Source organism: Artemia franciscana, chromosome 1 (genome assembly GCF_032884065.1).
Source record: "Artemia franciscana chromosome 1, ASM3288406v1, whole genome shotgun sequence".
Classification (NCBI taxonomy): Eukaryota; Metazoa; Arthropoda; class Branchiopoda; order Anostraca; family Artemiidae; genus Artemia; species Artemia franciscana.
In genome coordinates this window covers 57,990,560-58,018,476 of record NC_088863.1, presented here as the reverse complement: position 1 = coordinate 58,018,476, position 27,917 = coordinate 57,990,560, and the positions used below count along the sequence as shown (strand labels likewise).

The 27,917-nt window shown below is 35.2% G+C and overlaps 2 protein-coding genes across 2 annotated transcripts in view; one reads left to right on the top strand and one right to left on the bottom strand.

Moving 5' to 3' along the window:
• Positions 1–19,109, bottom strand: part of LOC136031851 (heat shock protein 60A-like) — a 32,484-nt gene extending 13,375 nt beyond the window's left edge. Inside the window, 6 exon segments of the mRNA XM_065711716.1 lie at positions 3,933–4,140; positions 7,523–7,691; positions 8,501–8,773; positions 11,638–11,890; positions 13,473–13,649; positions 19,091–19,109. Of these exon segments, the coding sequence (XP_065567788.1) occupies positions 3,933–4,140; positions 7,523–7,691; positions 8,501–8,773; positions 11,638–11,890; positions 13,473–13,637 (1,068 nt within the window). The 5' untranslated portion in view covers positions 13,638–13,649; positions 19,091–19,109.
• Positions 19,110–19,118: 9 nt separating this feature from the next.
• LOC136031857 (10 kDa heat shock protein, mitochondrial-like) overlaps positions 19,119–27,917 on the top strand; it is a 29,662-nt gene continuing 20,863 nt past the window's right edge. Inside the window, exon 1 of the mRNA XM_065711731.1 lies at positions 19,119–19,269. Coding sequence (XP_065567803.1) covers positions 19,267–19,269 — 3 coding nt within the window. The 5' untranslated portion in view covers positions 19,119–19,266. The remainder of the gene's footprint in view (positions 19,270–27,917) is intronic.

The window sequence follows — 27,917 nt, the reverse complement described above, 5'->3', positions numbered from 1 at the left end:
TAGAAGAGAAATCCCCTTAATTGGCGTCTGGTGCCACTTCTTCTAAAAAAAACTACCAGTCGTAACTGCTTAACATTAAAACAGTAAAATACTCCTTGGATCTAACGTTTAGTCTAATTTCAGAAAAATTAATATTTATCACAATTTTTTTATGCTAACATGTAGAACAACCAATTATATACACTCGTTGGTTCCGAGAATTATGATTTTGATCTTGAGCGACGGGAGGGGCGTCATAAGGTGAGCTTTCCCAAAGATCCATTAGCGATAATATTTCAAAAAACACCAAGACACAGCCAAGACTTTTGCTGACCTTTTGGGTTAACAGTCCCGGACACCATGTCTACTGGGGCTCTGCCTTAACTGGGCCAAATGTGTTTAAAATTACAATTACACGAGTGATTTGTGACTTCGCGAAGTGCATCACAGAAACAGCTAAACTTCTGCCCTTTTGAAACCCAGAATCACCCGACCATAGCAATTAGGTTTCTATCACTCTTTAAATATTGGATCCTGTCTTTACCCTCATCTTATACCCTAAAAGATGTGGCAGTAAAAATATCCCACAGAATAGGTTAAACTCATCGAGGTGTGGTAACTGCAAAACCGTATATCCCATGTGTTAATGAAAAGCTAAAAAAAAAAAAAAAAAAAAAAAAAAAAAAAAAAAAAAAAAAAAAAAAAAAAAAAAAAAAAAAAAAAACTGTTGAAATACAATAATGAAGCTTGGTTTGCGAGCACATATTTAATCCCTTCAATTATTTTGTGCAGATTGAGGACTCTTTATTTAATTCTACAACAGTAGTTTCATACAAAGGGGAAATTCATAAAAAAAAGGGAATAAACAGATACTAGAAATAAAGGCACTCAAATTCAATATCTAAGAAAAAATCTGCTTCAGATTCAAGCAATATGATTATTTATCAAAAGAATTAATTTCTTCTTTTTTTTTTAGCTTTACTTGTCTTCTGGATGCGACAGAAGTAGTTGGAATTATTTATTTTGCAACTAGATGGGGTTTTCGGGCACAGCAACAGAGCAATTGGTTTGATTTTATTTTGCATTCTACGATTATTTTTCGTATTCTCTTTTGCAACTTCTCGACTAGCCTCTTTCTTATTTTAACTGCGCTCACTGAAACTGTTTTAAACAGGTAAAAGTTTCGATTGCTTCATCCTTTCCTCGTGTTTTCACTAGTCTTGGAAATCCATTTTGTTTTTTTCCTTGGGTCTCAGAACCACTTTTTTGCTGAAAATTCATTTCTATTTTTACCATCTTACAAAAAAAAAAAAAAAAAAAAAAAAAAAAAAAAAAAAAAAAAAAAAAAAAAAAAAAAAAAATGAAGATAAATGTGTACAGGTAGGTTAAGAGTATAAAACTCATTCTCATTCCCATGTTTAAATTGCAAGATAAGGCACACCTATACTTTCCAATCTTGAATAACCTAAATTAACTGAACGTGAAGCTTGGTTAAGGGAGATAATGACCTAATCCTGACAATAGAGAATTCCAACCTTCAATCATATGCTGCCTTTTTTATACTACCGTTGGTATCCGTTTAGTAGCATTTTGATTCTTTCTTACTGTAATATGGAAGTTATTCTTAAAACAAATTTTTCATTACACCCGAAAGTAAGTCTAGCAATAAATTATGATTCGTCAAGCAGAAAAAAATGAAACAGCTGAATTACACCAAAAAAATCCAACAAGACCCCCCCTTGCACTAGAGTCCCGAATTTGCCCTTGAAGGGGGAAATAAGAGAGAAAATCGATTTTTTTTCCTATAAATATTTAAGAGTTCAAATAGTCGTTTCCTATCAAATAAAGCAGGTTGACTCCAGATTTGAATTCGGGTTTCCATTTTTCCTCACTTTTATGCCCATTTCCACCCTAAAAGGAGGGGGAGAGGAGTTAAAACTTGAAATTAAGAGGTTGTCGCATTTTTGATCGTTTCCTATGAAATGAATGGTTGCGAATCCGAAACAAAAGTAAAAAACTTGATTCTACGTAATCAAGTACCTCCGGAAAGAAGTGTTTGAACTTTGTGTGTCCATCTCTTTGTCTACTGCTTTCATCAATAGGGGTCGGCTCACCTCTTCTAATATCTTCCACTGGACAGGCTATAATGCAGGAATACAGAACACGGTGTTTAATGTCTCCTATACAAATAGGACTGACTCCGCAGCTGCATCACCATTCTTCATCCCGGTTTTGAATTGACACACTGCCACAATCTTGGCTTCTGCTTTTCGCACTTTGAAGCAAAAAATTTGAAAGATATTTAAGAGACAACGTCGATCGTGATATTACTCCTATCGACGGCCTGAATACTTTTCATGGAATGGGAATTATTGACGTGTCTACACCTGAGTTGCCGACAACGGAGCTTTTAGTACCAAGAAAAGAAGTAAGATGAGTTAAAGTCAATCGGCACCGTGCCATTCTACACTTACGAAAAAACCGCCGCGTCGCAACCAAGGACTTTTGTTTGTTTGACAAGCAGTAGTGACACTCATGACAATGAATGGAAGGTTGAAACACTCCGGCGCACCTCTGGATTTTTGAAAAGCTCATACAAGAGCTGTTCGACCTTTCTGTGATCAATACACCAAAAGCTACCTCATCCGGGAAAGTCGAATATTCATTTTTGACCAATGATGAGCCACAACCCACCTATATTTCCTGTGTTTATTCTACACATATGCATGCTAACGAGCGCGCTAATCGAGCTGGAAAAACTCTAGTCATTCCCTTTGACTAGAGTTTTTCCTTTTTGGAAAGTTTTTGTTTTTACTAGAATTTTGTACTTTATTGGAAGGCAAAATGTATCGTTGATACAGAGCAAGCCAGAAGTGCGTCAATAAATGCTATTGTTCTCCTAAGCGGATTTCACACCCGCATCAGTTTGCTAGGAGCCATTAGCTTCCTTAGGGCTGAATCAGGACTTTAGAAAAGTCAATTCAAAGTCTACTTGGCTGTTCCTGCAGTTGATTTTTCAGTTAAACAAGGACAACCCACAACAGTACACAATGTTACAGGAATACCTGCTAATCTAGAGAACTGACAACTACTGGACGACATTTTCTCCTGATTTGGTGATCGAAAAAACGTTAATAAGAAATATAAAAACGAGTGACGGTCTGACATTATTACAGGCGCTTCACCAGCACAACTCTGCTGAAGATAGTGCGGTGTCATTGCACCAGCGGGCACGAATCTCACAGATGCAGCTGTCGTCAGAACGGTTTACCCTGAAGGGAGTGTACAGAAACGTTATGTGCTAACCCTGCAGCAAGACAGGATGAGGACGATACGTGTAAGGAAATTAATTAGCTTTAGGTTTTGCTTTAAAATCAATATGTTTTTGTGATTAATTTATCTGAGTTCTAAACGTTCCTTTTTTTTAACTGATTGATCTGAAGTTTTGATCTCGATTAAAGATTTGTTTATCAAGAAGTTATGCTTATCAACCCCTCAGAGGTGGAAATCAGGTAAATAGTAAAAAAAAAGTTCTTTTTGACTTCATATTTGGCAATACACTACTTTATTTAATATAAAATGATATTTTGGTCGCAGGAATACGTCAAATAATGATCTGCATACTTTAACCAACCCCTCCCCCCATTCCACTGAAAACTGTAACTCTGATATAGAAGACTATGTCTTGCGTTGTATTAGGATTGGTTATGCTTAATTGGATAGGAAACGAGAATTTTAGCTCCAAAACATTGATAAACACAAAAATCAATTTTTTCCTTCAAGGGACACTTGTGCAAGAGGTATTTTGATGATTTTTTTTTTGTGTAATTCAGCTGATTTTTGTGAACATTTTGTTGTAGAAAAAACAATTTTGTTGCAATTTCCACGAGGTCAAACCGTATTTTTACTCCACTATTAGCAATTTTTGATGGTGTAAACTTAAGAATTCTAACTTTTAGCAGCATGCTGTCATCTTTTGTGATAGTGACTTCGCCAACTTCTCCGAGATCTTGGATCTGAACATCTTCAAGCTTGAGCATATTAGCTTCATCACCAAATACAATGCCACCCGTAGCCATGGCCATATCTTGCAATGTTGCTTTGCGATTATCACCAAATCCAGGAGCTTTAACTGCAACAACTTGAAGACCAATTTTGAGTCTAAATGATAAATTAAACAAACCTAAACTCGTTTAAACAAGAAAAAAACGACAGTAGAAATCAGCAATTTCTTCCATACAGGAGATTTTAAGTGGAGGACTGTATTTAGAAAATTAGAATAACTGATCAAACCGTTTCTGAATAGTAGACAAATGCACGGCTTTTACTACTGTCAAACCACACACGTTAAGCATTTCCGAAGCTTCATTTTACTAAAAACTGACCCATTTCTATATGTCGGTTAAACTGAACTGTATAGTGCCTAAAATAATTGTTTAGTAAGTCAAAAATCCGTGGTTCCAAATAAAACATAAACCAAATAAGTTAGCCTAACTACAAAGTAACAATTCAACAGGCACCAAACTTCTTAGGTAGCAAAGCCTCATACCGATTATAGAACGCCCGATGAACGGAACCGGAATGTTACCAATTCACAGTAAGATCAAAGGAAAAACAGCAGCATAAATTTACTGAAACATCAGCGTTACCACTTGAAGTCAGGAAACAATTTGATTTTCTGGTGTTCCAGTAAAAAACAAGAGCTAAGAGGTAGAGCACTTGTGACGACGTCGGAAGAGCCAAGAGCTCATATGGTATGAGCTCTGGCAAAATTCTAAGAATCAATAGATTACTTTAAAAGGAAAATCAGATGCTAAATGCCGGTCGGGATCTAAAATAAGAACTCTGAGTCACGATGTCCTTCTAAATATCAAAATTCATTAAGATCCGATCACCCACTCGTAAGTTAAAAATACCACAATTTTTTTTAATTTTTCCTCTCCCTTCAGCCCCACAGTTGGTCAAATCGGGGAAAACGACTTTGCCAAGTCATTTTGTACAACTCCCTGACGCACCTACGAATTTTCATCGTCATAGCACGTCCAGAAGCACCAAACTCGCAAAAGCACTGAAACCCACCCCCTAAATCCCCCAAAGAGAGTGGATCCAGTCCAGTTACGTCAATCACGTATCTACGACATTTATAGGCGTTTTCCAAGATTTCCGTCCCCCCCCCCAACTCTCTCCAATGTCAACGGATCTGGTCAGGATTTGAAATAAGAGCTCTGAGACATGAGTTCCTTCTAAATATCAAATTTCATTAAGATCCGGTCACCCATTCTTAAGTTAAAATACCTCAATTTTTCTAATTTTTCCAAATTAACAACCCACAGCTCCCCCATAGAAAACGGATCCGTTCCAATTGTGTCAATCACGTATCTATAACTTGTGCTTATTCTTCCCATTAAGTTTCATCCTGATCTCTCCATTCTAGGCGTTTTCCAAGATTTCCGGTTTCCCCCTCCAGCTCCCCCCAATGTCACCAGATCTGGTCAGGATTTAAAGTGAGAGTTCTAAAGCACAAGATCCTTCTAAAGACCAAATTTCATTAAGATCTGATCACCCGTTCGTAAGTTACAAATACCTCATTTTTCCGAGTTACTCCCCCCCCAACTCCACCAAAGAGAGCGGATCCAGTCCGGTTATTTCCGTCACATATCTCGGACTTGTGCTTATTCTTCCCGCCAAGTTTCATCCTGATCTCTCCGCTTTAAGCGTTTTCCAAGATTTCCGGTCCCCCCCCCCCCCCAATGACACTGGATCCGGCCAGGAACTTAAAACAAGAGATTTGAGTTACGAGGTCCTTCTAAATATGAAATTTCCTTAAGATCCGATTACTCCTTCGTAAGTTAAAAATACCTCATTTTTTCTAATTTTTTAAGAATTAACCATTCCCCCCCCCCCCGCAACTCCCCCGTAGAGAGCGGATCTGTTCCGGTTATGTCAATCACGTATCTAGGACTTGTACTGATTTTTCCCGCCAAGTTTCATCCCGATCCCTCTACTCTAAGCGTTTTTTTTTAATTTTAGGTTCCGCCCCCCCCCCAGCTCCCTCCAATGTCACCGGATCCGGTCGGGATTTTCAAAAAGAGCTCTGAGACACGATATCCTTCCAAACATCACATTTCATTAAGATCCGATCACTCCTTCATAAGTTAAAAATACCTCATTTTTTCTAATTTTTCAGATTTACCCCTCCCCCCTCCAACTCCCCCACAGAGAGTGGATCCGTTCCGGTTATGTCAGTCACGTATCTAAGACTTGTAATGATTTTTCCCACCAAGTTTCATCCCGATCCCTCCACTCTAAGCGTTTTCCAAAAATTTTAGCCCCCCCCCCCCCCCAACTCCCCGCAATGTCACCGAATCCGGTTGGGATTTAAAATAAGAGCCGGCCGGGACTTAAAATAAGAGCTCTGAGACTGGTCTGAGACATCTGGTCTGGTTCCTGGTAGGCCTGCCAAATTTCATCGTCCTAGCTTAATAGCAAAACCGGGACAGACAGACCGACAGAATTTGCGATCGCTATATGTCACTTGGTAGATACCAAGTGCCATAAAAAATCTGACAATTCCCACTCTACATAAACCTGCATGAACAAAAAGCCGAAAAACTTAACTAGAAATAATGTCAGCAAGCACCACAATACTATAGTACCGAACTGGACAGAAAGTTAATCGAACCAAAGCAAGCCCAATTCACAGAGAAGCAAAGAAAAAAAAAAGCAAATCTTTCAAATTCAAAATACACTATCAACGTTACCACTAAAGGAAGTTTGCGAAAATTTGATATCTCTGCATATTAAAGTAAGAAGATCTGACAAAACTGACTAAACACACACCAAAAAAGAATTTATTAGACAAGGAGGTTTCTGAAACGAAAAATGGAAGCAAAGGTCTCTAAAAACATTAAATTGCTTACAATTCTAGCTTACCCTTGGATGATAAAGATGCTCAGAAAACTAACAAAAATTATCTCTTTCATGACAGTAAATGACAAAGTCATTACACTAGTATGTCATTAGAAAACAGTCGTGAAAAAGATCTAACGAGCAGAGTTTTATCCTAAGGATAAGTAAAAAAAATTTACGTCTTTCAAAAGATAGGAGATCAAACAGAATTATAAGTATATTTTTGAGCCAAATTAGAAACTGACAAGAGATTGAACTCCAAGTTCGTTTCAGACCAAAAAAAATCATTGATCTTACCTAGTTAAATCATTAACACAAAGTATAAAACATAAATTCCATTTTTCCGAGCAATATAATTAACTATCCAGCCCTTTTCAGACTGTTTTAAAATACATTTTTTTTTAGGACAGAATAATCTTCTGGATTTTATTGCAAACACGAATTTTAATCAATTGAGATAAACTTGTTGAATTTTTCTAGTTTTGTTCAGCAAAACTGTAATAAGAGAAGATTTTACACCTCATCAAGTCCGCATTAGAGCGCTTGAATTTTCGCCCAAGTCCATTCAAAAATCCATAGCTTTTAACATTTAGATCCACATGCGAATTCAAAAACGTTTCAAATCATTATTTACCTATTAACAACAAGCGTTGTAAGGGCTTCTCCGTCCACATCTTCTGCAATGATTACAAGAGGTTTCCTATGAGAATTGGCCAATTCCAAAGCTGGGATAATTGACTGGATAGATGAGATCTTTTTCTCACTGAATAAAATTAGGGCGTCTTGATATTCAACCTTAGCTCCTGAAAAGATTATTTCTTTTAGGGAGTCAGCAATGGATACTAAACATTGGATCTCGTAATGGTTATAAAAGGGAGTCGAAGAGGCGTTGGATGTTTATAAGAGGAGACTTTAGATCACCCTAAATCGAGATATTTTACATAAATATACATTTTGATATATATATATATATATATATATATATATATATATATATATATATATATATATACATATATATATATATATATATATATATATATATATATATATATATATATATATATATATATATATATATATATATATATATATATACATACATATATATATATATATATATATATATATATATATATATATATATATATATATATATATATATATATATATATATATAAATGCCTTGACCTTAATCGATAAAATATTACACTAACCTAGTCCTCAAAAATTGTATGAAGGTACATATATAAATTTTTAATCATTTTAAACGAAATTGAGTTTCACTTAGGCGAAAATTTTGCAAAGCAAACCCATCCAGGCTAATTCTCATTAGTTGGATCAGAAATAAGCATTCAATAAAAAATTGTAAGGTGTTTATCTTGTACATTAGAATAATAATATTAATAATAAAAAAACTGACAAAAAACGAACAGGCACATCATTACATTTTGCATTTAACAAAAGAATTTCGATTACAGCAAGAATAAAAGCTACAGTTTTCATAGAAATAGAAAGCAGCTGATGTACTGTTAAAAACCTTGTTGCGAGCAAAAAAAGAAAAAAAAACAGAAGAATAAAAAAGAAGGAAAATAAAAGCAACAATACATGCCTTTGGTTGTGTTGATAAAGTATGGTGAAATATATCCTCGATCAAATTTCATTCCCTCGATGACTTCTAATTCGTCAACTAGGGTCTTGCCATCTTTAACTGTGATAACACCATCTTTTCCTACTTTTTTCATTGCATCAGAGATCAGTTGGCCAACACTAGTATCACCATTAGCGGATATAGTTGCGACCTGAGCAATTTCTTCGGGAGTTGATACTGTCCTTGACATCGTTTTTAAGTGGTTCACAACTGTTTCTACTGCCATCATAACTCCTATGAAGAGAAAAACGAATTAATAACTTATTGCACTTCTACCAGAGCTGTTATGTTCTAAACTAGTCATTTATACATTTCAGTTAGATGTCAGAATAAGGAACGGCTTTTACCTGGCTTTAGCTAACAAAAAGTTCAGCAAAAAAGGCCATAAAATGAGCCAAAGTGAAGAGAGCTATTCCAAACGCATGAACTGGCCTTTTATATACATATAAAAGAGATAAGGAGTTAGAAAGAAATGCTTGCTAAGAGTTGATTAACCAAATTCGAACTGAAGCATTAGAAAAGCATAAAACAACCCAGGAAAGGTGTTAGAAGGATTATTTTTATTTACAATCCCTTCCATTTCTTAGAGCGACTGGGAAAACTTTAATATGGAAGAATTGAAGGGGAGGTGCATAAGAATAATTTCACACTATATATTCCAAAGCAAAAGGTGATTCTTCGAGTTAATTTTTCAGAGAAGGGATCCCAGCACTCCAGGTTACCACACGAGAAAATTATGTTGACTGGGGTTCAAAACTGTCAGCCGCAAGGCCTTTCGTATGGACAGGGTAGGCCTTTCATATCGACCTTTGATGTAAATATACCAACAACAAAAAATCGATTTTCAGCTTCCGCATGTTGGCCCGGTGCAACTTTGGGCCACTATGAATTGTTTTCAGCAGTATTATTCCTCTTTTTTGCAGGTGTATCATGTAAGATTATAAACTAAATTATAATTCATAATCCAATTGACTTGCTAATGTAGCTGGATATGCAAAAACCAATGAAAGACCATTGTTTTTTTAAGGGACTGGTTGATGTGTCATTACAAGTAAGGCGTATTATTTTTATATTATTTGATAGAGGTTGATAAGAAAATTTTGGGGAAAAAAAGCTCTCCAAATAAAACTCATTTCTGTTAAATCGCATGTACAATTAGTTTTTTTTTACTTTGGCAACTATTTCCAGTTTCAGCCATGGATATATCTGCATTTCGTCCATAATTATATTTTATTATTATAAGAAAAATCTCATAGTGAGAAAACCAGTTGGTCCCTGGCTTTGCATCAGTAAATTAAATACATAATATTTTGTGCAAAAGCTAACAATGGTGAGACAAATTACCATAAAACAAAGCATGTTAATCCAGATTCTTAAAATTTTAGTTTTAATTTTGAAGCGAACACCATCCCTTTTGATGGATATCAACCCCCCCCCTCCCAAAAAAAAATATTGAGTTTAAAGTTATGGGCAAGGCAGTATTTTATTCTTATTAGAAAACTGTTTGCAACTTCCGTATTGCATTAATGTATTGCTGCGCTGGGGATAAAAAAATGATTACAGAGTATCCTTGAAAGTTTGAGAATATTGCATGTTTTCTTTCCTCCGTTCAAGGTTCATGGTTTTTTATCAGGAATAACAATAAGCCAAGAAATTTTACATTTTTTCGTTGGCAAGGAGCAGAGCTCGTATAATACTGAGCAAGAACAAAAAAAAAAAAAAAAAAAAAAAAAAACAATTCACCTTATCACTGAAAAAAGAATTGCTCATGCCTAAAGTACATTAAAAAGAAACAACATTGACATGTCACTCCAAACTACCGCCAATACACATCCATACACATCTTTCATAAAAAAATAATTTTTTAGTTGCCGAAGCATTGCATGAGCAACGTTCAGAGCCGAGATCTAATGGCAGCAAGTGACAACGTTACATCTACAGATGTAACAATTATAGACGAAATACAAATCGAATAAAAATGGGAGTTTTGCTCGTTTTTACTTCCAGCGTATTATACTTCTGGGACATGAATGGACATTCTTCATTTAAAATATTTTGGAAATTTTTCGAGGACATCACTGTAGACGCTTTAAGGCACTTCAATTCCAGAATATAATTCCAATCGATTCCAGACAACTTAGTTATGAGATTAGAAATATTAACTTTACTAAAGTTCCTCTTTCTTAATATTCACCAACATTTTTAAGGTAATAAGTTAGGCATAGATCAGACTCATCATTTAGAAGAACTTGTGCTAGGAAAAAATTAATTGAAAGGCCTTTGCACGCTCATCCGTCCTACATGCCCGATAAATTTTCGGAAAATTGAGCAGCATTCACGAAGACTTTAAACATGACAAATAGAAATAAGTACAATACTAGAGAGCACCATGTCAATGTCAATTAAATATAGATTCTGGGCTTTCCCTCTTCTTTGGTAATCACTAAAGAGGGAAAAGGGATCTACCACAGACTTAGCTATTCCCCTGAAACCCTATATTTTCAAAGTTTCGCCAATAAGTAAAAAATTTTTTTGCTTACTAGAACAGATTTTTACGTCAGCCATTGTACAAATATACATTTAGTGATGAACTTTCTTCAGGGAAGCAGTGAAATTGAAGTTTTCTTGGCATGACAGGGTGCTAAATTAACAATAGGATTTAATGAACTGAAAACATATGTACTTGGTATGAGCTATCAATAATATAAATCAACCATACTTCTCACTAGATAAATAAGATAACTTTGATTTTCTAAGGTCAATTATTCTTCTATAAAAATTCTCTATTTAAAGATTCGTCATCAGTATACAAACATATAAAGCCTTTTTTAAGGTTCCCCGTTTCTATAAACTGAAGAAACAATTAGGTAATTACAGCTGAAAACGTGGAATTTTGCGAAATAATTTTCAAACCACAAGGCATTTCTTTGAGATTCAGCAATTTTATCATAATGCAGCAATCATCTGATGATTTTTGTGTCTAAAAGGTTTCAGTGAAATTTGTTTCAGTCTTTGTTTTAGTATTCAGTAACAAAATGATTACTTTCGCAAAATCGTCCACTTGCAACCCAAATTATATAAAAAAAAGAATTTCTTACCTTTCCTAATCTCAACAGGATTGGCACCCTTGCTAATTTTTTCAAAGCCTTCCTTGGCAATTGCCCTGGCTAAAACTGTAGCTGCAGTGGTTCCATCACCAGCCTCTTCATTAGTGTTGTTGGCAACGTCTTGGACTAATTTAGCACCAATGTTTTGAAATTTGTCCTTTAATTCAATAGCTTTGGCTACTGTTACGCCATCTTTTGTGATTTTAGGACTACCCCAAGACTGTTCGATGATAACATTACGTCCCTTAAAAGAAATAACCGTTTTAATTGTATATTAAAGGTTGAGAGCCCTTGTTAAAGTAACCTCAAAGACTTAAAGGAAGCTATCTTAACAATAGCTAAGAGCTCATATGGCACTTTTGACGAGGCTGGACAAGCCAAGAGCTCATATGGTAAGAGCTCTAGCAAAATTCTAAGAATCAATAGATTGCTTTAAAAGGAAAATCAGAGGCTTAATGCCGGTCAGGATTTAAAATAAGAGCCCTGAGTCACGAGGTCCTTCTAAATACCAAAATTCATTAAGATCTGATCACCCACTCGTAAGTTATAAATACCTAGTTTTTTCTACTTTTTCCTCTCCCTTCTGTCCCCCAGATGGTCTAATCGAAGAAAATGACTTTATCAAGTCATTTTGTGCAGCACCCAGACACGTCTACCAATCTCCATCGTCCTAGCACGTCCAGAAGCACCAAACTCGCCAAAGCACTGAACCCCACCCCCTAACTCCCCCAAAGAGAGCAGATCCAGTACAGAAACGTCAATCACGTATCTAAGACATTTGCTTATTCTACCCACCAAGTTTCATCCCGATTTCTCTACTCTAAACGTTTTCCAAGATTTCCGGTTTCCCCCTCCAACTCCCCCCAATGTCAACAGTTCTGGTCTGGATTTGAAAAAAGAGCTCTGAGACATGAGTTCCTTCTAATTATCAAATTTCATTAAGATCCGGTCGCCTGTTCTTAAGTTAAAAATTCCTCAATTTTTTAATTTTTCCAAATCAACACCCCCCAGCTCCTCCAAGGTGAAAAGATCCGTTCCAATTATGTCAATCACGTATCTATAACTTATGCTTATTCTTCACATCAAGTTTCATCCTGATCTTACCACTCTAAGTGTTTCCCAAGATTTCTGTTTTCCCCCTCCGACCTCTTATGTCCCTGGATGAAATTCGAATTGAAAATGGAGCATCTGAGACATAAAATCCTTCTATATATCAAGTTTCATTAAGATCCAATCACCCATTCGTAAGATAAGGATACTTCAATTTTCACGTTTTCCAAGAATTCCGGTTTCCCCTCCAATATCACCAGATCTAGTCGGGATTTAAAATAAGAGCTCTAAAGCACAAGATCCTTCTAAATATTAATTTTCACTAGGATCTGATTACCCATTCGTAAATTAAAAATACCTCATTTTTTCTAATTTTTCCGAATAGCCCCCCCCCCAACTCCACCAAAGAGAGCGGATCCAGTCACGTGTCAGTCATGTCAGTCACGTATCTTAAACATGTTTTCATTCCTCCCACCAATTTTCATCCTAATCTCTCTGCTGTAAGTGTTCTCCAAGATTTCCTTGTAGAATTTGGATGTCACTTGAGTTTTGGGGAAGACTTATACACCTTGGGTGTGGTATATTGTGTACAAAAGCAAATCCCAGTAATTCACGATTTTTTTAATCTAATGCTCCCTTTAAATTTCAATTTGAAAATAATTCCATTGATTCTTTTAATTTGAAGTCGTTAAAAAAAAGAAAAAAAAAGAAAAGAAACTCATACAAATAAGCCATTGCAAAAATAAATGACAACAGTTATTTGTTTCTGGCCTTACCTTCGGCCCCATGGTTACTGCTACTGCATCAGCTAGAACATCAACACCTTGAAGCATAGCAGCTCTGACCTCTCCACCAAACCTGACATCTTTGGCATAGTATCTAGATATTGAATGGGAGGACTTTGAAACAGTTTGGCGAAGAATACTAGACAAACAATGCATCTTATTTAAAATCTGAAAAATTGAAAGTACTTTACATAGAGACAAAGCTTCTTAATAACTATTTACCAGAAATTTTTTGTTTTGTTGAATGATTTTTGAAAAATGAACATCAAGAATTTTAAACAAATTTTAAACAGACAACTTGTATAATTACCACAACTGTCTAATTAAAACCAAGATCTATTCAAATCCATTCATTGTTTTAACATTGCCATGGTAATTCAAATGGGGATCAATAAGTGGTAAAACTTTGGGTATCTGGTGAAAACTGTGTCATCAAATAACTATAGAGCAATGCACTTAAAATTATGAAAAAGTGTGTAAGACTCTGACTTCCCATCACCTGGTATATATCTTGGAACGCCATGTGTGCTGCATAGTTTCGCCACTGTTGGCAGGACAGTCTCCAAAATCCTTGGCACAGTTCCGCCACGCATGGCAAGCACCACTTGGTGTTTATTATTTATGAGAGCCTCAGCATATTAAGCTTCTACTGAACCATTTATGCTCAATAAGCTTCAAGTCCAAAATACATCAATTTTTTCAGAATAATTGGTGAGGTCTCCAGTTAAAAAATATATATATGGTATTACTACTAGCAAAAGCTAATTATAATCTTCGTGGGGCTCTGGACAAAAAGGACATAATGAATATTTAAATGGCATCATTTATTAGTTCCTGCTATTGATGTCATAATACTGCCTGTAGTAATAATTTTTTCTTAAAATTTAATTTCAATTTTGAATGAAGATTTTCCCTCCAACCCCACTCCAAAACGATCGTAAGACCATGCTTAGATTAAAAATCTATGAGGACTGTTTTTCTGTGACTGGATAAATTTAAGTTTTCTATCTTTCAAAGTGATCTTTCCTGATAAACAATACCCATTTTAAATAGGTGCTCAACATACCAGGGCCTGATCTGTGATAGAACAAACTTTCTTGTTAGTATATGGTCCCTCCAGTTAATATTCAGTATTCTGCAAAGACTGTTGTTCTTGAAAGCAAGAATCCTCTTTTCTTGCTGTTGTTTCAGTTTCCAGCATTCACAGCTAAAGGAGGGCAGAGAGGACATTACTGTTGAACAGCCTCAATTTCAGTTTCAGGGAGTACTTTTCTGATTGCCCAGCCTGCTTTAGTCAATTAAAAGCTCCACTAGCTTGTCCAATCTTAGACTGTACCTCCTTTTTGCTTGATCCCATTTGTTCAACTGTGCTTCTGAGGTAGGCCTATCTGAATTCCACTACCTGCTCTATTAAACTGTCCCTGTGCTTTATGCCAAGTGGTGAGTCACTCATTGCCATGTTTTTTGTCTTGTCCAAACTAATCTTCAGTCCCAAAAGACTTTCTTTCTCTTGTATGACATCAAGAAGCTCTTGGAGCCTTTCCTTGTTTGCCTTAATCAGGGTGATGTTGTCAGCAAAATCAAGATCTGCTAGTCGTTTATTATAGCATATTTGGATCCCAAGCCCTGTGCAATCTTGGAGCACATAATCAATAACAAGGACAAAAAGAAGAGGGGAGAGGACACATCCCTGCTTGACCCCAGAAATGATGCTGAAATACCTTGCATTTTCTTTATGGGTCTGAATGCAGCACTCTGTGTTTTTGTAGAGTGCAATGATCTGGGATACCAGTTTATCTGGAATACTATAGTGTTGGAGGATTTTCCACAGCAACTCTTGGTGTATTGAGTCAAAGACTATTTCAAAATCCACAAAGACAAGATAAATCTTTTGCCTTCATTTGTTGCTTCCTCAATCAAAACGCACAGGACATGTATAAGGTCTGAGCATGAGCAAGATGGGTGATAGCCATGCTGTTCATCTCTCAAGTGCTTATCTAGCACTGTTGTGAGAATAGTTTCCCCAGGCTAGAAAGGAGGCTGATTCCCCTCCAGTTATCACAGTTTGATGCACCTCCTTCCTAGAAAAGCTTGATGAGTTTGCTTTTTCTCTATTCTCGGGGACTATTCATGAATACCAGGTGAATGCAAAGAGGCACCTAAAGAGGTTTTAATCAATTCTGCTGATATCTTGTTGATTCCTGGTGCTCTACTGTTCTTCATCTTATGGGAAGCTTGGATTATTTCTTTGGTTGATGGCTCTTCTGTATTGGTTTTAAGGTCTAGGAAAGAGGTTGTAGGGATGTCTGCTGTGTTCAGAGGGCTAGGTCTGTTGAGGACTTTCTCAAAATGTACATCCCAAACATCAGAGATTTCATCAGGGGCTGCAGCCATTTTGCCATTTTCACCTTTAACTGGGCCATTTAGGTTACGTTGTTTCCTGATGATTTCATTGGTAATTTTGTAAACAGCTCTAGATTTCTAGTTTGGCTGCTTCTTCTGCTGTAGCTGTCTTCTTTTCAAGGAAGTCCTGTTTATCTCCCCTTGCACTCTTCTTCATTAGCTTGTCTTGATGTCAGCATAAATGATTTCTCAAGACTTTGTCACAGTTATCTCCACTGTTTAAAAGACATTGTTTTAATTTCTGATGCTCTTCAATAAGGATCCATGTCTGATTGGATAACCATGTATCTTTGGGTCTTTTTTTTGTGTCCAAGCATTTCTGGTGCTCTCTGGTTATAGGCTTCTTTTAGGGTGTTCCAGAATGACTCTACAGTGCCCTCATTGTTGAAATCTAGGGCCAAGCTCTCAAACCTGTTTGTAAGCTGGATGTTGAAGTTATGACAAACTGTTGCATTTGAGAGTTTTTCTGAATCATAGGTGGGCTTTTCTTTGGATTCTGACTTCTGTGTGGATTTCAGCTTGAAGGACAGTTTTGCAATCATCAAGGCATGGCCTGAGGCAAAATTGAATCCTCCATGGTCCCTAAAATCCTGGAGACTTGACTTCCACTTTTTGTTTATCAAAATATGGTCTATCTGATTATGGATTCAACCATCCAGCAAGTTCCATGAGTATTTGTGGATGTTTTTATGTTGAAACAGAGTTCCACCAACGTGGAACTGTTATTTTACATGCAGACAATGAAAAGTTGATAGATCTACATAAAAATAAAAAGTTAAATTTTATTCAAGGTGACTCATCTGATCTATCTCTTTAGCTTAATTATGGGGCTTATAATATAACACTGGCAAGAGCAAATTTCTCCTTATTTCCAAAAAATCTAAGCAATCTAAATTGAATCTATAAAAAAAAAAAATCTAAACTGATGGACTTCATCCTAAAGAGCACAACAAAGGCAATGGGAGAACATAGAATGAAATGGATGCACCAAAAAAGTTGAGCTATTAAGATCAGTGACCAGCATTCACAAGATTTGTCCTTAGTGCTGGCAAGTGGTTAAAACTCTCCTGGGCATAGATTATATTGATAATTTAAGCATCCTAGATGGAAATGCAAGAAAAATGAACAAAGTGGTTTACAACTGCAAGAGTAGGTTTGAAAATAAATGCCAAAGAGACTAAGACTAGTAAAGAGTGAGGGTGAAGAAGCAATGTTAAGAAACAAGAAGTTTCAAGTGGACAGCTTCATTTACCATGGTAGTAGGCCTATTAATAGAAGAGATGGTGAATGCAGTTAAGATGCAGGTCTAGTGAAAGCAGAGGGTGTTTTTCACAGTTGAAAATCTTGGAAGAATAGAAAGATAGCCTATCTGCAAACCAAAATCAGAATAATATTGAAATTTACAGGGATGGCAGAGGTCACGCATAAGTGCTCTGAAAGGCAGGGGAATTACTAGATGTTTCTAGAAAGTTGCCTAGCCTATGGATTAATTTGGATACCCAACTGACTGACTGTATCTCAAATTGCACCAAGTAGCCTAGTGTGGTTTAATCTATCTTTCTAAGGCTATGAGAGAGGGATGAAAGGGTTAGAAAATGTTCTTTAAATAGAGAATGACAGATTGCCAGATTGTCCTCAACAGCCAACCTTCTAGGGCAAAACAAAAAGCAGGTCATCCCAAAATCATGCAGGAGGATGTTTTAAGGAGAGATTTAAGGGAAATGGGAACAAGTAAAATTCATGTTTAGTGACTTCTTGGAATCTTGGAAAGGGTTTAGGTTAGGAAAATGAAACTTTCAGGGATGGGTCTACAGGCTAAAGTATGTCCCAGGAAGGTATTTTGAAGTACCTACCTCTACTCCCTCTCCCTCTAGAGGGTCCTGACCTTTAAAAGTATATGTGTTATAAAAGTGAAACCTTCAAAATAGGTCTTCTGCTTGAATGAAGTACAATAAATTGTTTTCAGCTTCACAACTTTGCTCAATCCCAATTTATAAGGTTTTAAAAATATGCAAATATATTTCCTAAATTCTGAAGAAAAAAAAAACATTGATATGGCTCAGAACTAAGATAAAATGTTGTTTTGTCAAAATTTCAATAAGTGAAGAGCCCAGCACAGAGCCCTGAGGTAGGCTACACCACACTTTGCAGGAAAAGATGAAAAGAATACATCATTTAAAACAACTTTAAGGGACCAACCATAAAGTTAGCTCTTAAACCATCTTAGACAAATTCCATTTATTCCAAGACTGAAGCAATTAACAATGTCATATAGCCTAAGGCAAGTTAGACTAAATAGCCTATGAAAACTAGTCTATCATTAATTTCATCAATGAATAGGTATTGGCCCTATTGCTTATTTTACACCTAGTCTATAGGCTAGGGAATTTTCACTGCAAGAATTCTATATAGGCTAGATGTCATATAGGCAAATTTCAGGACCCTCTAGAGGGAGAAGGAGTGGAGGTGGGTAATTTAAATTACCTTCCCAAGATATACTTTAGCCTGTAGACCCAAACCCAAAATTTCATTTTCCAAGCCAAACCCCTTTCCAAGATAGCCAAAAGTCACTAAACTAGAATTTTATCATATGCTGGCCTTAGAAAGCTAGATGTTGCAGTGATTTGTTAGCAAAATTGGCAGTGACAGTTGCACCCAGCTCCTCTATTAATGAGATCAGGTACAGCCACAGGCTGCAAGGGCAACAGATTTGGGACAGGTGAGGATCCAGCACCCTCATTCCTTGTTTTTATCTTATTTTAGGATAAGTTTGTTAATTATTGGCACCTTTATCACATTACCCCCCTCCACCGAAATTTTACCTATTGGCGCCCTTGTTACATCCCCCCCCCCCAAGATTTTGCTCTACATCTGCCCCTGATTTGGAATGGGTGGACTTCCACTAGCTTTGCCAAACCTACATGCTCATTAAGAGAACAGGACCCTGAAAAATATTATTCTAAAATCTCATGAGATCAAGTCTAGGCTACCTGTAGTATTCAGATTAAGAAATTACTTTCTGAAAAGTAAGCCAGCAAACTTCACCTCAAGCCCAGCTTATTTGCCATAGCCTATTATTTTAAATACGACTAATATCCTAGGCTACGTGTAAAATTACAAACCTAAGCTGGTAACTTATAAGCACAGAACCAATATGAGAACTGGTAAAAGAAAATGATGTAACTGAATAGAAAGAATATTTTTACATAACTTATTGGTGCTGGAAATTTCTAGAAGAAATCCACGCGGACTGAAAAGCAGATTCTCAGCTGATTTTTCTTTCTTCTGATTGTAGTTGTGTTGCATCAATCAATAGATAGTCAGCATCCAGATCCAGTTTGGTATTGAACTCAATCTGTTAAAAAAATTTAGCAACTAAAAAATGGTGAGTTCTCGAAACAATAGTCTAGACCTATGTAGACTACTTCGATTTATTCATGAATATTGATTCAGACTATTTTCAATTTTTTCCAGTAGGCTAATCTTAGTTGCTAAACGATGCCATTTAAGTTAGACTAATTAGCCTATGAAAACTAGTCTATCAATAATTTCATCAATGAATAGGTATTGGGGTAAAATTCTAGTTAATTGACTTTTTGCTATCTCAGAAAGAGGGTAAAATTCTAGTTAATTGACTTCTTGCTATATTGGAAAGGGTTTAGGTTAGGAAAATGAAACTTTCAGGTATGGGTCTATAGGCTAAAGTGTGTCCTGGGAAGGTATTTTAAAGTACCCACCTCCACTCCTTCTTTGAAATTTGCCTTGAAAGAAATTTGCCTACATGACAGGTCTATACCTATTGAAATTTTGACAAAACAACATTTTACCTTAATTTTCAGTTACTAGTTGCTTTTCTCTGCCAACAGTTCTGAAAAAACAATTCCTGTTATTTGAGTAGAATTTTGAGCCATATAAATGTTTTTTTTTTTTTCAAAATTTAGGAAATGTATTTACATATCTTTAAAACCTCAGAAAATGGAATTGAGCCAGGTTATGAAGCTGAAAACAATTTTGTTGTACTTCAATTAAGCAGAAGATCCTATTTTGCAGGTTTTTACTTTTATATCACACATATTTTTAAAGGTCAGGGCCCTCTAGAGGGAGAAGGAGTGGAGGTAGATGCTTCAAAATACCTTCCCAGGACATACTTCAATCTATAGCTGTTGCCAAGATTCAGAGTAGAAACATGACAGAAAGGCTGGTTCCCATACTGAAGACATTACTGTATATGACCCCTAGCATTAAAAGACAAAGAAATTGCACCACTGGAAAAAAAGAGATAAGCCTGGACACTATGAAAAGTACGTTCAAGCTTGGAACAGACTACAAAACTTAATTAAACAACTGTACCAAAATTTTGAGCTTGGACTTGCCAATGAATGCAAGAGTAACCCAAAAAAGTTTTGGAATTATGTCTCTAGTAGAGACCATGCTAGGCGCTGTGTTAAATGCCTCACTACTGATGATGGAGGAGAAGTGACTGACACCCAGAAACTAGCAAACTTACTGAACAACCAGTTCGCTTCTGTCTTCACAACAGAACCAGATAGTGAGCCTCCACTCCCTCCTAAATATGACATACCATCTCCCATGAGTACGGTTGTTATCGCTGTACCTATGGTGGAAAAGAGGCTAAAAAACCTTGATGCCAACAAATTAGCCAGCCCTGACGGAATCCACCCGAGGTTGCTCAAAGAAACAGCCACCAAGATTTCCCCTGCTTTGTGTCATCTATTTCAGTTTTCTCTCAATTGCAGAGTTGTTCCCTCACAATGGAAGACTGCTTATGTTACACCCATATATAAAAAGGGTGACTGGTCTAAAGCTGAAAACTACAGGCCTATAAGCCTTATGTCTGCTGTCACTAAGGATTTAGAGAGAATTGTCAACAACGCACTTCTCAAGCACCTAGTTTCCAACAGCATTATCTCAGACAAACAACATGGTTTTCTTCCCAGGAAGTCAGTTAAAACCAACCTACTCAAAACTTATGAGCTAATTACTCAGCTTCTTGATAATTTCCTGTCAACCTAATTCTACTAGACATTGCCAAAGCCTTCAACAAAGTCCCCCATAGTCATTTGCACTCCAAACTTACAGCTGTGGGCATTAATAAAAAACTAGTTGACTGGCTAATGGACTTCCTTGGTGGCAGAACACAAAAGGTTCAGCTCTTTACCACAGACAGAGAAAAGATCTATTCAACACCTTGCCAAGTTCTGAGCAGTGTCCCTCAAGGAACTGTCCTTGGACCCACCTTATTCCTCATCTATATCAATGACCTGGTAGCTGAAACAAAAAACCATTTGACTCTTTATGCTGACAACTCCAAGCTATTTGGTACTGCAGACAACATTAGCCTACAAACCAAATTCAAGCATGGGCAGATAAATGGCTTCTGTCCTTCAACATCTCAAAGTGCATCACTCTTCATTTTGGCTGTGGTAATCTGCAGCACCAGTACACTATGTACAATGGCAAAACGTCATCGACAGTCTTGATTCCTACTTCTAGTAGTGGTAGAGACCTAGGTGTCCTGTTGGATGACAGCTTAAAATTCCACAAGCACACCGCCCAAGCAGTTTCGAAAGCAAATTTGGGACTCTTGAAAAGAACCGTCAGTAGTCAATCCTCCACAGTTTTTCTGAAACTATATAAAGCTCTGGTCAGGCCAATCCTAGATTTTGGAACATGTCTTGCTGGTCCTTTTTACAAGAGAGACATCCAGCTTGTTGAAGGTGTCCAGAGGAGATCCACCAAATGCATCAATGGTTTACACAGTCAGCCCTACTGCAGAAGATTACAATCTGTTAACCTCCCAACACTCGTTTTTCAGCGTAGGCGTGGCAACATGCTCCTCACCTACAGGTACCTCCAGCAAGCAGATCAGAAGCTGTTCACTTTCTCTCCCCACCAAAAGCAAATACGAGGACTTTCCAAAAAGCTGTTCAAATCCAATGTTAACGCCAAAGTCCGACTAGAGTTTTTCTGCCAGCAAGTGGTGAATGATTGGAACCAACTAAGCCAAGAGACAGTCTCTGCAACCTCACCCAAGGAATTCAAAAAGAGGCTTGAAAAGGAATGGGAGGCCAAACCATGGAGATTCCAGTGGGAAAACCCCTCCCAGCCCTCACTACCATAACAGTTGTGGAAGACAATAGAGGGTTAGCTTGGAGGATGATGCGGATTATCATACACAACCATCTCACACACTCTATCCAAAGTTGCTGTTGTGTGGTGGTGCCAACTCTAAATTACTGGAGAATGGTCCTTGAACCATACCTACCATGTGATCGCCGTTACCGAGTGGGCTTAAATTGCATCCCTCCAGCACTCTCTAGTCCCTATGGTTTGTTGCTTGACCTTGGCACAGCGACCAGATCTATCGCCATCATCAACTACGGAGCATCACAGTTCTCGCAACTAATTCGCTCTGAAGTGCGAATTAATGTAATTAAGGTATAGTTTCATCCCTGAAATATTCATTTTCCTAACCTAAACCCTTTCTGAGATAGCAAGAAGTCAATTAACTAGAATTTTACCCAGAAAGAGTTTAGGTTAGGAAATGAAACTTGATGGCACAGCTCATGAGTGTAGAACGTCATCCAGGGATGAATCTACAGACTAAAGTATGTCCTGGGAAGGTATATTGAAGCAACTACCTCCACTCCTTCTCCCTCGGGAGGGCCCTGACCTTTGATGACCTTTAAAAATATGTGTGTTATAAAAGTGAAACCTTGCAAAATAGATTTTCTGCTTAATTGAAGTACAACAAAATTGTTTTCAGCTTTATAACTTTACTCATTCCATTTTATGAGGTTTTAAAGATATGCAAATACATTTCCTAAATTTTGAAAAAAATTTACTAAATTTTGAAAAAATTCTACTCAAATAACAGGAATTGCATTTTCAGAACTAAAGGCAGAGATAAAGCAACTAGTAACTGAAAATTAAGGTAAAATGTTGTTTTGTCAAAATTTTAATAGGTATAGACCTGTCATGTAGGCAAATTTCAGGGCCCTCTAGAGGGAGAAGAAGTGGAGGTGGGTACTTCAAAATACCTTACCAGGACATACTTTAGCCTGTAGACCCATCCCTGAAAGTTTCATTTACCTAACCTAAACCCTTTCCGAGTTAGCAAGAAGTCAACTAGAATTTTACTGGTATTGGCCCTATTATTTATTTTACGCCTAGCCTTTAGGGCATGTTCATTGCATGAGTTTTTGTGTGATTGAATAGTTGTAGGCTAAGCTATTCAAATAGCATTATTAATGCTGAATTAGCCTACTCCTATTGCTCTATCATTCCTTTAAGTACATCTCTTTATTTAACCCCTGTGGAACAGAATGAAAAGGGGAGTGCAGGGTTCACCATGGTCAGAATCCAGGCAACTTTAAAATTATAGCCTAGAGAAATGTTAAATGAGTGAAACTAAAACTAGGTCTGCTCCATATATGACAATGGCTGTCCCCTTTGTAACACCCTGCTAAAGTTTTGTTTTCTAAAGTTTTAAAGTTCCTGCAAAAGCTGAAGTTTTTATTAGGCCTAGGCTACTTTGAAAAGTAGAGTTCTGACAAAGATTCAAACCTCAGCATAAAGAGTAAGGTGTTGAGGAGGGGGAAGCCCCTTTCATATAGGCTACAGAATAATTCCTGTTTATTGAAGTTTGAATGTTGCTAATTATTTTCAATTAAGAAAACTTGTAGGCCTATTTAATTAATTTAGCCTACTAGCTCAAAAACAAACATTCTGTCCAACAATCTTTCAAATAATTTAAAAATTCATAAAATATCATATTTTGGTGAATATTTTGCAGTTCATATAATTGAATTACCAATAAAGTGAATATACTACTCAATGCCTTTTTCATGTTCTTTACAAATATAATAATTGCTTCTATTACAAATTCAAATTTAAGTATTTTATGAGTTCTTAAAAATGACAAATTTTCAGTGAAAGCAAGTTATTAGTTGTTTTTGACAATATACCTTGTTTTCTCAGTTCTGTTTTCTTGGTCATTTTCAACAAAATAATGCTGTGTTTTCTCAGTGCCAAAATTATTTATTATTAAAATTATTAATTGGTAAGTCAATTATATGAACTGTAAATATTCACCCATTTTTTTATGCATGATTGATAAATTCCTACATCTCTAACTTGGACTAAACTAGACCAATAATAAGAAATAACTGAAGAATTAAAGCAGCTGTGGTACCTGTATGATATACCCCCTACCAGTGCTGCAACAAGTACTCCAAATTTTTACTTGTAACAAGTATTAAGTACTCATTGTTTTTTTTACTTAAATATCAAGTAATAAGTACTTTCCAGATTCTTACTTAAGTATCAAATATCAAGTACTTGCCAAAGTTGTACTTAAGTATTACTTCAAGTACTACTTCAAATATTTATTCTATATATATATATATATATATATATATATATATATATATATATATATATATATATATATATATATATATATATATATATATATATATATATATATATATATACTAGCTGTTGGGGTGGCGCTTCGCGCCACCCCAACACCTAGTTGGTGGGGGTGCTTCGCCCCCCCCCCTCCAAGCCCCCCGCGCGCGTAAGTCGTTACGCGCCATATATATATATATATATATATATATATATATATATATATATATATATATATATATACATTCTTCGCTGTCCCATTGTCTGTACATATAAATAGATTGTCAGGTTTACCGACTCTTGAACGTGCAACATATAATTGCCCATGGGAAAAACAACCCGTATTCAGATCTATACCTCATTATTCTAATGATTGCCCTTGAGCTTTGTTGATGGTGATTGCTAATCAAACATTCCCTGTGTCCCCATCGTCATTTATATATCCCCCCGGCGTCCCCGTTGTAGTTGTGTCCCAGTCGTCATTTATAGTCGACAAACATGACGTCAGTCGACACACACGTCCCAGTTGTCATTTGTGTCCGTGTGTCCCAGTCTGTAATTTCTCTTTGAGTGTCCCCGGTCGTCATTTATATTCCCTGTGTCCCGTTCTGTATATACATTCGTTTTTAAATTGGTATATAATGAAATAATTTTTTTATTTTTTCTTTTTTTCTTTTTAGTTTTATTTTTGTTTTTATTTTTTTTTTAGTTTTCTTTTTCTCCTTTATTTTTCAGTTTTTTTCCTTTTTTTAGTTTTTCTTTCTTTTTTGTTTTTTTTGTAGTTTTTACTTTTTTTTTATTTTATTTTTTTAGATTTTAGTTTTGTAGTTTTTATCTTTTTTTAGTTTTTTTTTCTTTTTTTTTTAGCTTTTTTTAGTTTTTATAGTATTTTCTTTTTAGTTTTTTTATATATATATATATTATATATATATATATATATATACATATATATATACATATATATATACATATATATATATATATATATATATATATATATATATATATATATATATATATATATATATATATATATATATATATGTATATATATATATATATATATGTATATATATATATATATATGTATATATCTTTTTTCCTCAATAATAAGAAATAACTGAAGAATTAAAGCAACTGTGGTACCTGTATGATATACCCCCTACCAGTGCTGCAACAAGTACTCCAAATTTTTACTTGTAACAAGTATTAAGTACTCATTGTTTTTTTTACTTAAATATCAAGTAATAAGTACTTTCCAGATTCTTACTTAAGTATCAAATATCAAGTACTTGCCAAAGTTGTACTTAAGTATTACTTCAATTACTACTTCAAATATTTATTCTATATATATATATATATATATATATATATATATATATATATATATATATATATATATATATATATATATATATATATATATATACCACCCCAACACCTAGTTTGTGGGGGAGCTTCGCCCCCCCCTCCAAGCCCCCCGCGCGCGTAAGTCGTTACGCGCCATATATATGTATATATATATCATTTGAATCATCAAGTTCAAATGATTGCCCTTGAGCTTTGTTGATGGTGATTGCTAATCAAACATTCCCTGTGTCCCCATCGTCATTTATATATCCCTCCCCTGTGCCCACGGCGTCCACGTTGTAGTTGTGTCCCAGTCGTCATTTATAATCGACAAACATGACGTCAGTCGACACACACGTCCCAGTTGTCATTTGTGTCCATGTGTCCCAGTCTGTAATTTCTCTTTGAGTGTCCCCGGTCGTCATTTATATTCCCTATGTCCCGTTCTGTATATACATTCGTTTTTAAATTGGTATATAATGAAATAATTTTTTTATTTTTTCTTTTTTCTTTTTAGTTTTTTTTTTTTAGTTTTCTTTTTCTCCTTTATTTTTCAGTTTTTTTCCTTTTTTTAGTTTTTCTTTCTTTTTAGTTTTTTTTTGTAGTTTTTACCTTTTTTTCATTTTTTTAGTTTTGTAGTTTTTACCTTTTTTTTTAGTTTTTTTTTGTAGTTTTTACCTTTTTTAGTTTTATAACTTAAATATGAAGTCTGATAATAAAAGTATATATATAATATACATTTATTATATATATATATAATATATACATATGATATACATATATATATACATATATATATACATATATATATATATATATATATATATATATATATAATATATACATATAATATATATATATATATATATATATATATATATATATATATATATATATATATATATATATATATATATATATACATGTATATATATATATATATATATGTATATATATATATATATATATATATATATATTATATGTATATTATATATATATATATATATATTTATATATATTTATATATATATATATATATATATATATATATATATATATATATATATATATATATAATATATATATATACATATAATATATATACATATAATACACATATATATATATATATATATATATATATATATATATATATATATATATATATATATATATATTTCTGATATAAAGCCCATGCTACCTTTTTTTTAATTTCTTAGCCCCTTCCCTTGCCTATAAGATGTCCCCCGTCATTCCTCTCTTGGAATTCTTAATCAAGAACCAGAATTTCCGTTTTTAACCGTTTTTAACCGTTTCCCTTGTTCGGCTGGTACACACCCAATGAAGTCCAAGAAAATAATCTTAACCAATTTTCAACACAACGGCTTGAAAGGAAAAGACTATCAAAATAATTAAGCGCCGTCAAAAAAAAACTCTTGATTGGATCAGACATATCACACAGTCCACGTAGAGTTGAACTTCTGGTGATTAGTGTTCAATCAAATCTGGAACGTTTGAAAAAATACAGGGTTATTCTGAAACATGTGGAAATGATAAAAAAAAAATATTGAAAATATTTTTTTCCCTTGTTTGGGTGGTAGACACCCAACGACGTCCAGAATATAATCTGAACCAATTTTCAACACAATGGCTTGAAAGAAAAAGACTATCAAAACAATTAAGTGCAGACAAAACACTTCTGATTGGATCAGACAGATCACATGACAGGATTAATACAGTGCACATAAAATTGAACTTCGGCGATTAGTGTTCAGTCAAATCTAGAACGTTTGAAAAAATACAGGGTTATTCAGAAAAATATCGGAATGGTGGAAAAAATATTGAAAATGGAAAAATAAACTTTGGATTTGCTTTAAAACAGATAAAAGGTAATAAAGTAGTTCAGTATCTGATTCAATAAGTAAAAACCTTAACAACAAAAAAACTCAAATTTAAAAGTAAGGAGCCAAGTGAGTCAGTTGTAGACTTTTTTAATAAGAGAAATCAAAGCACAATAATCAAAAATCAATTGATGACATGTCTCGTCTTCGGCACCTTTTCAAGGAAACTGCCTCAAGTTTTCAAGTTAAATTTCAGACACGCTATGAAAATGTATGGCATCTATATCCTTTGGCTGGTTTTCACTCAAGCAAGCCGCATGCTTTGTAGTCAATTCAGATGGTCGGTAAAACTCCCTACAAACATATATTATAAAATCACGGGCCTGCAGCAAGCCTGCTGATTCAGA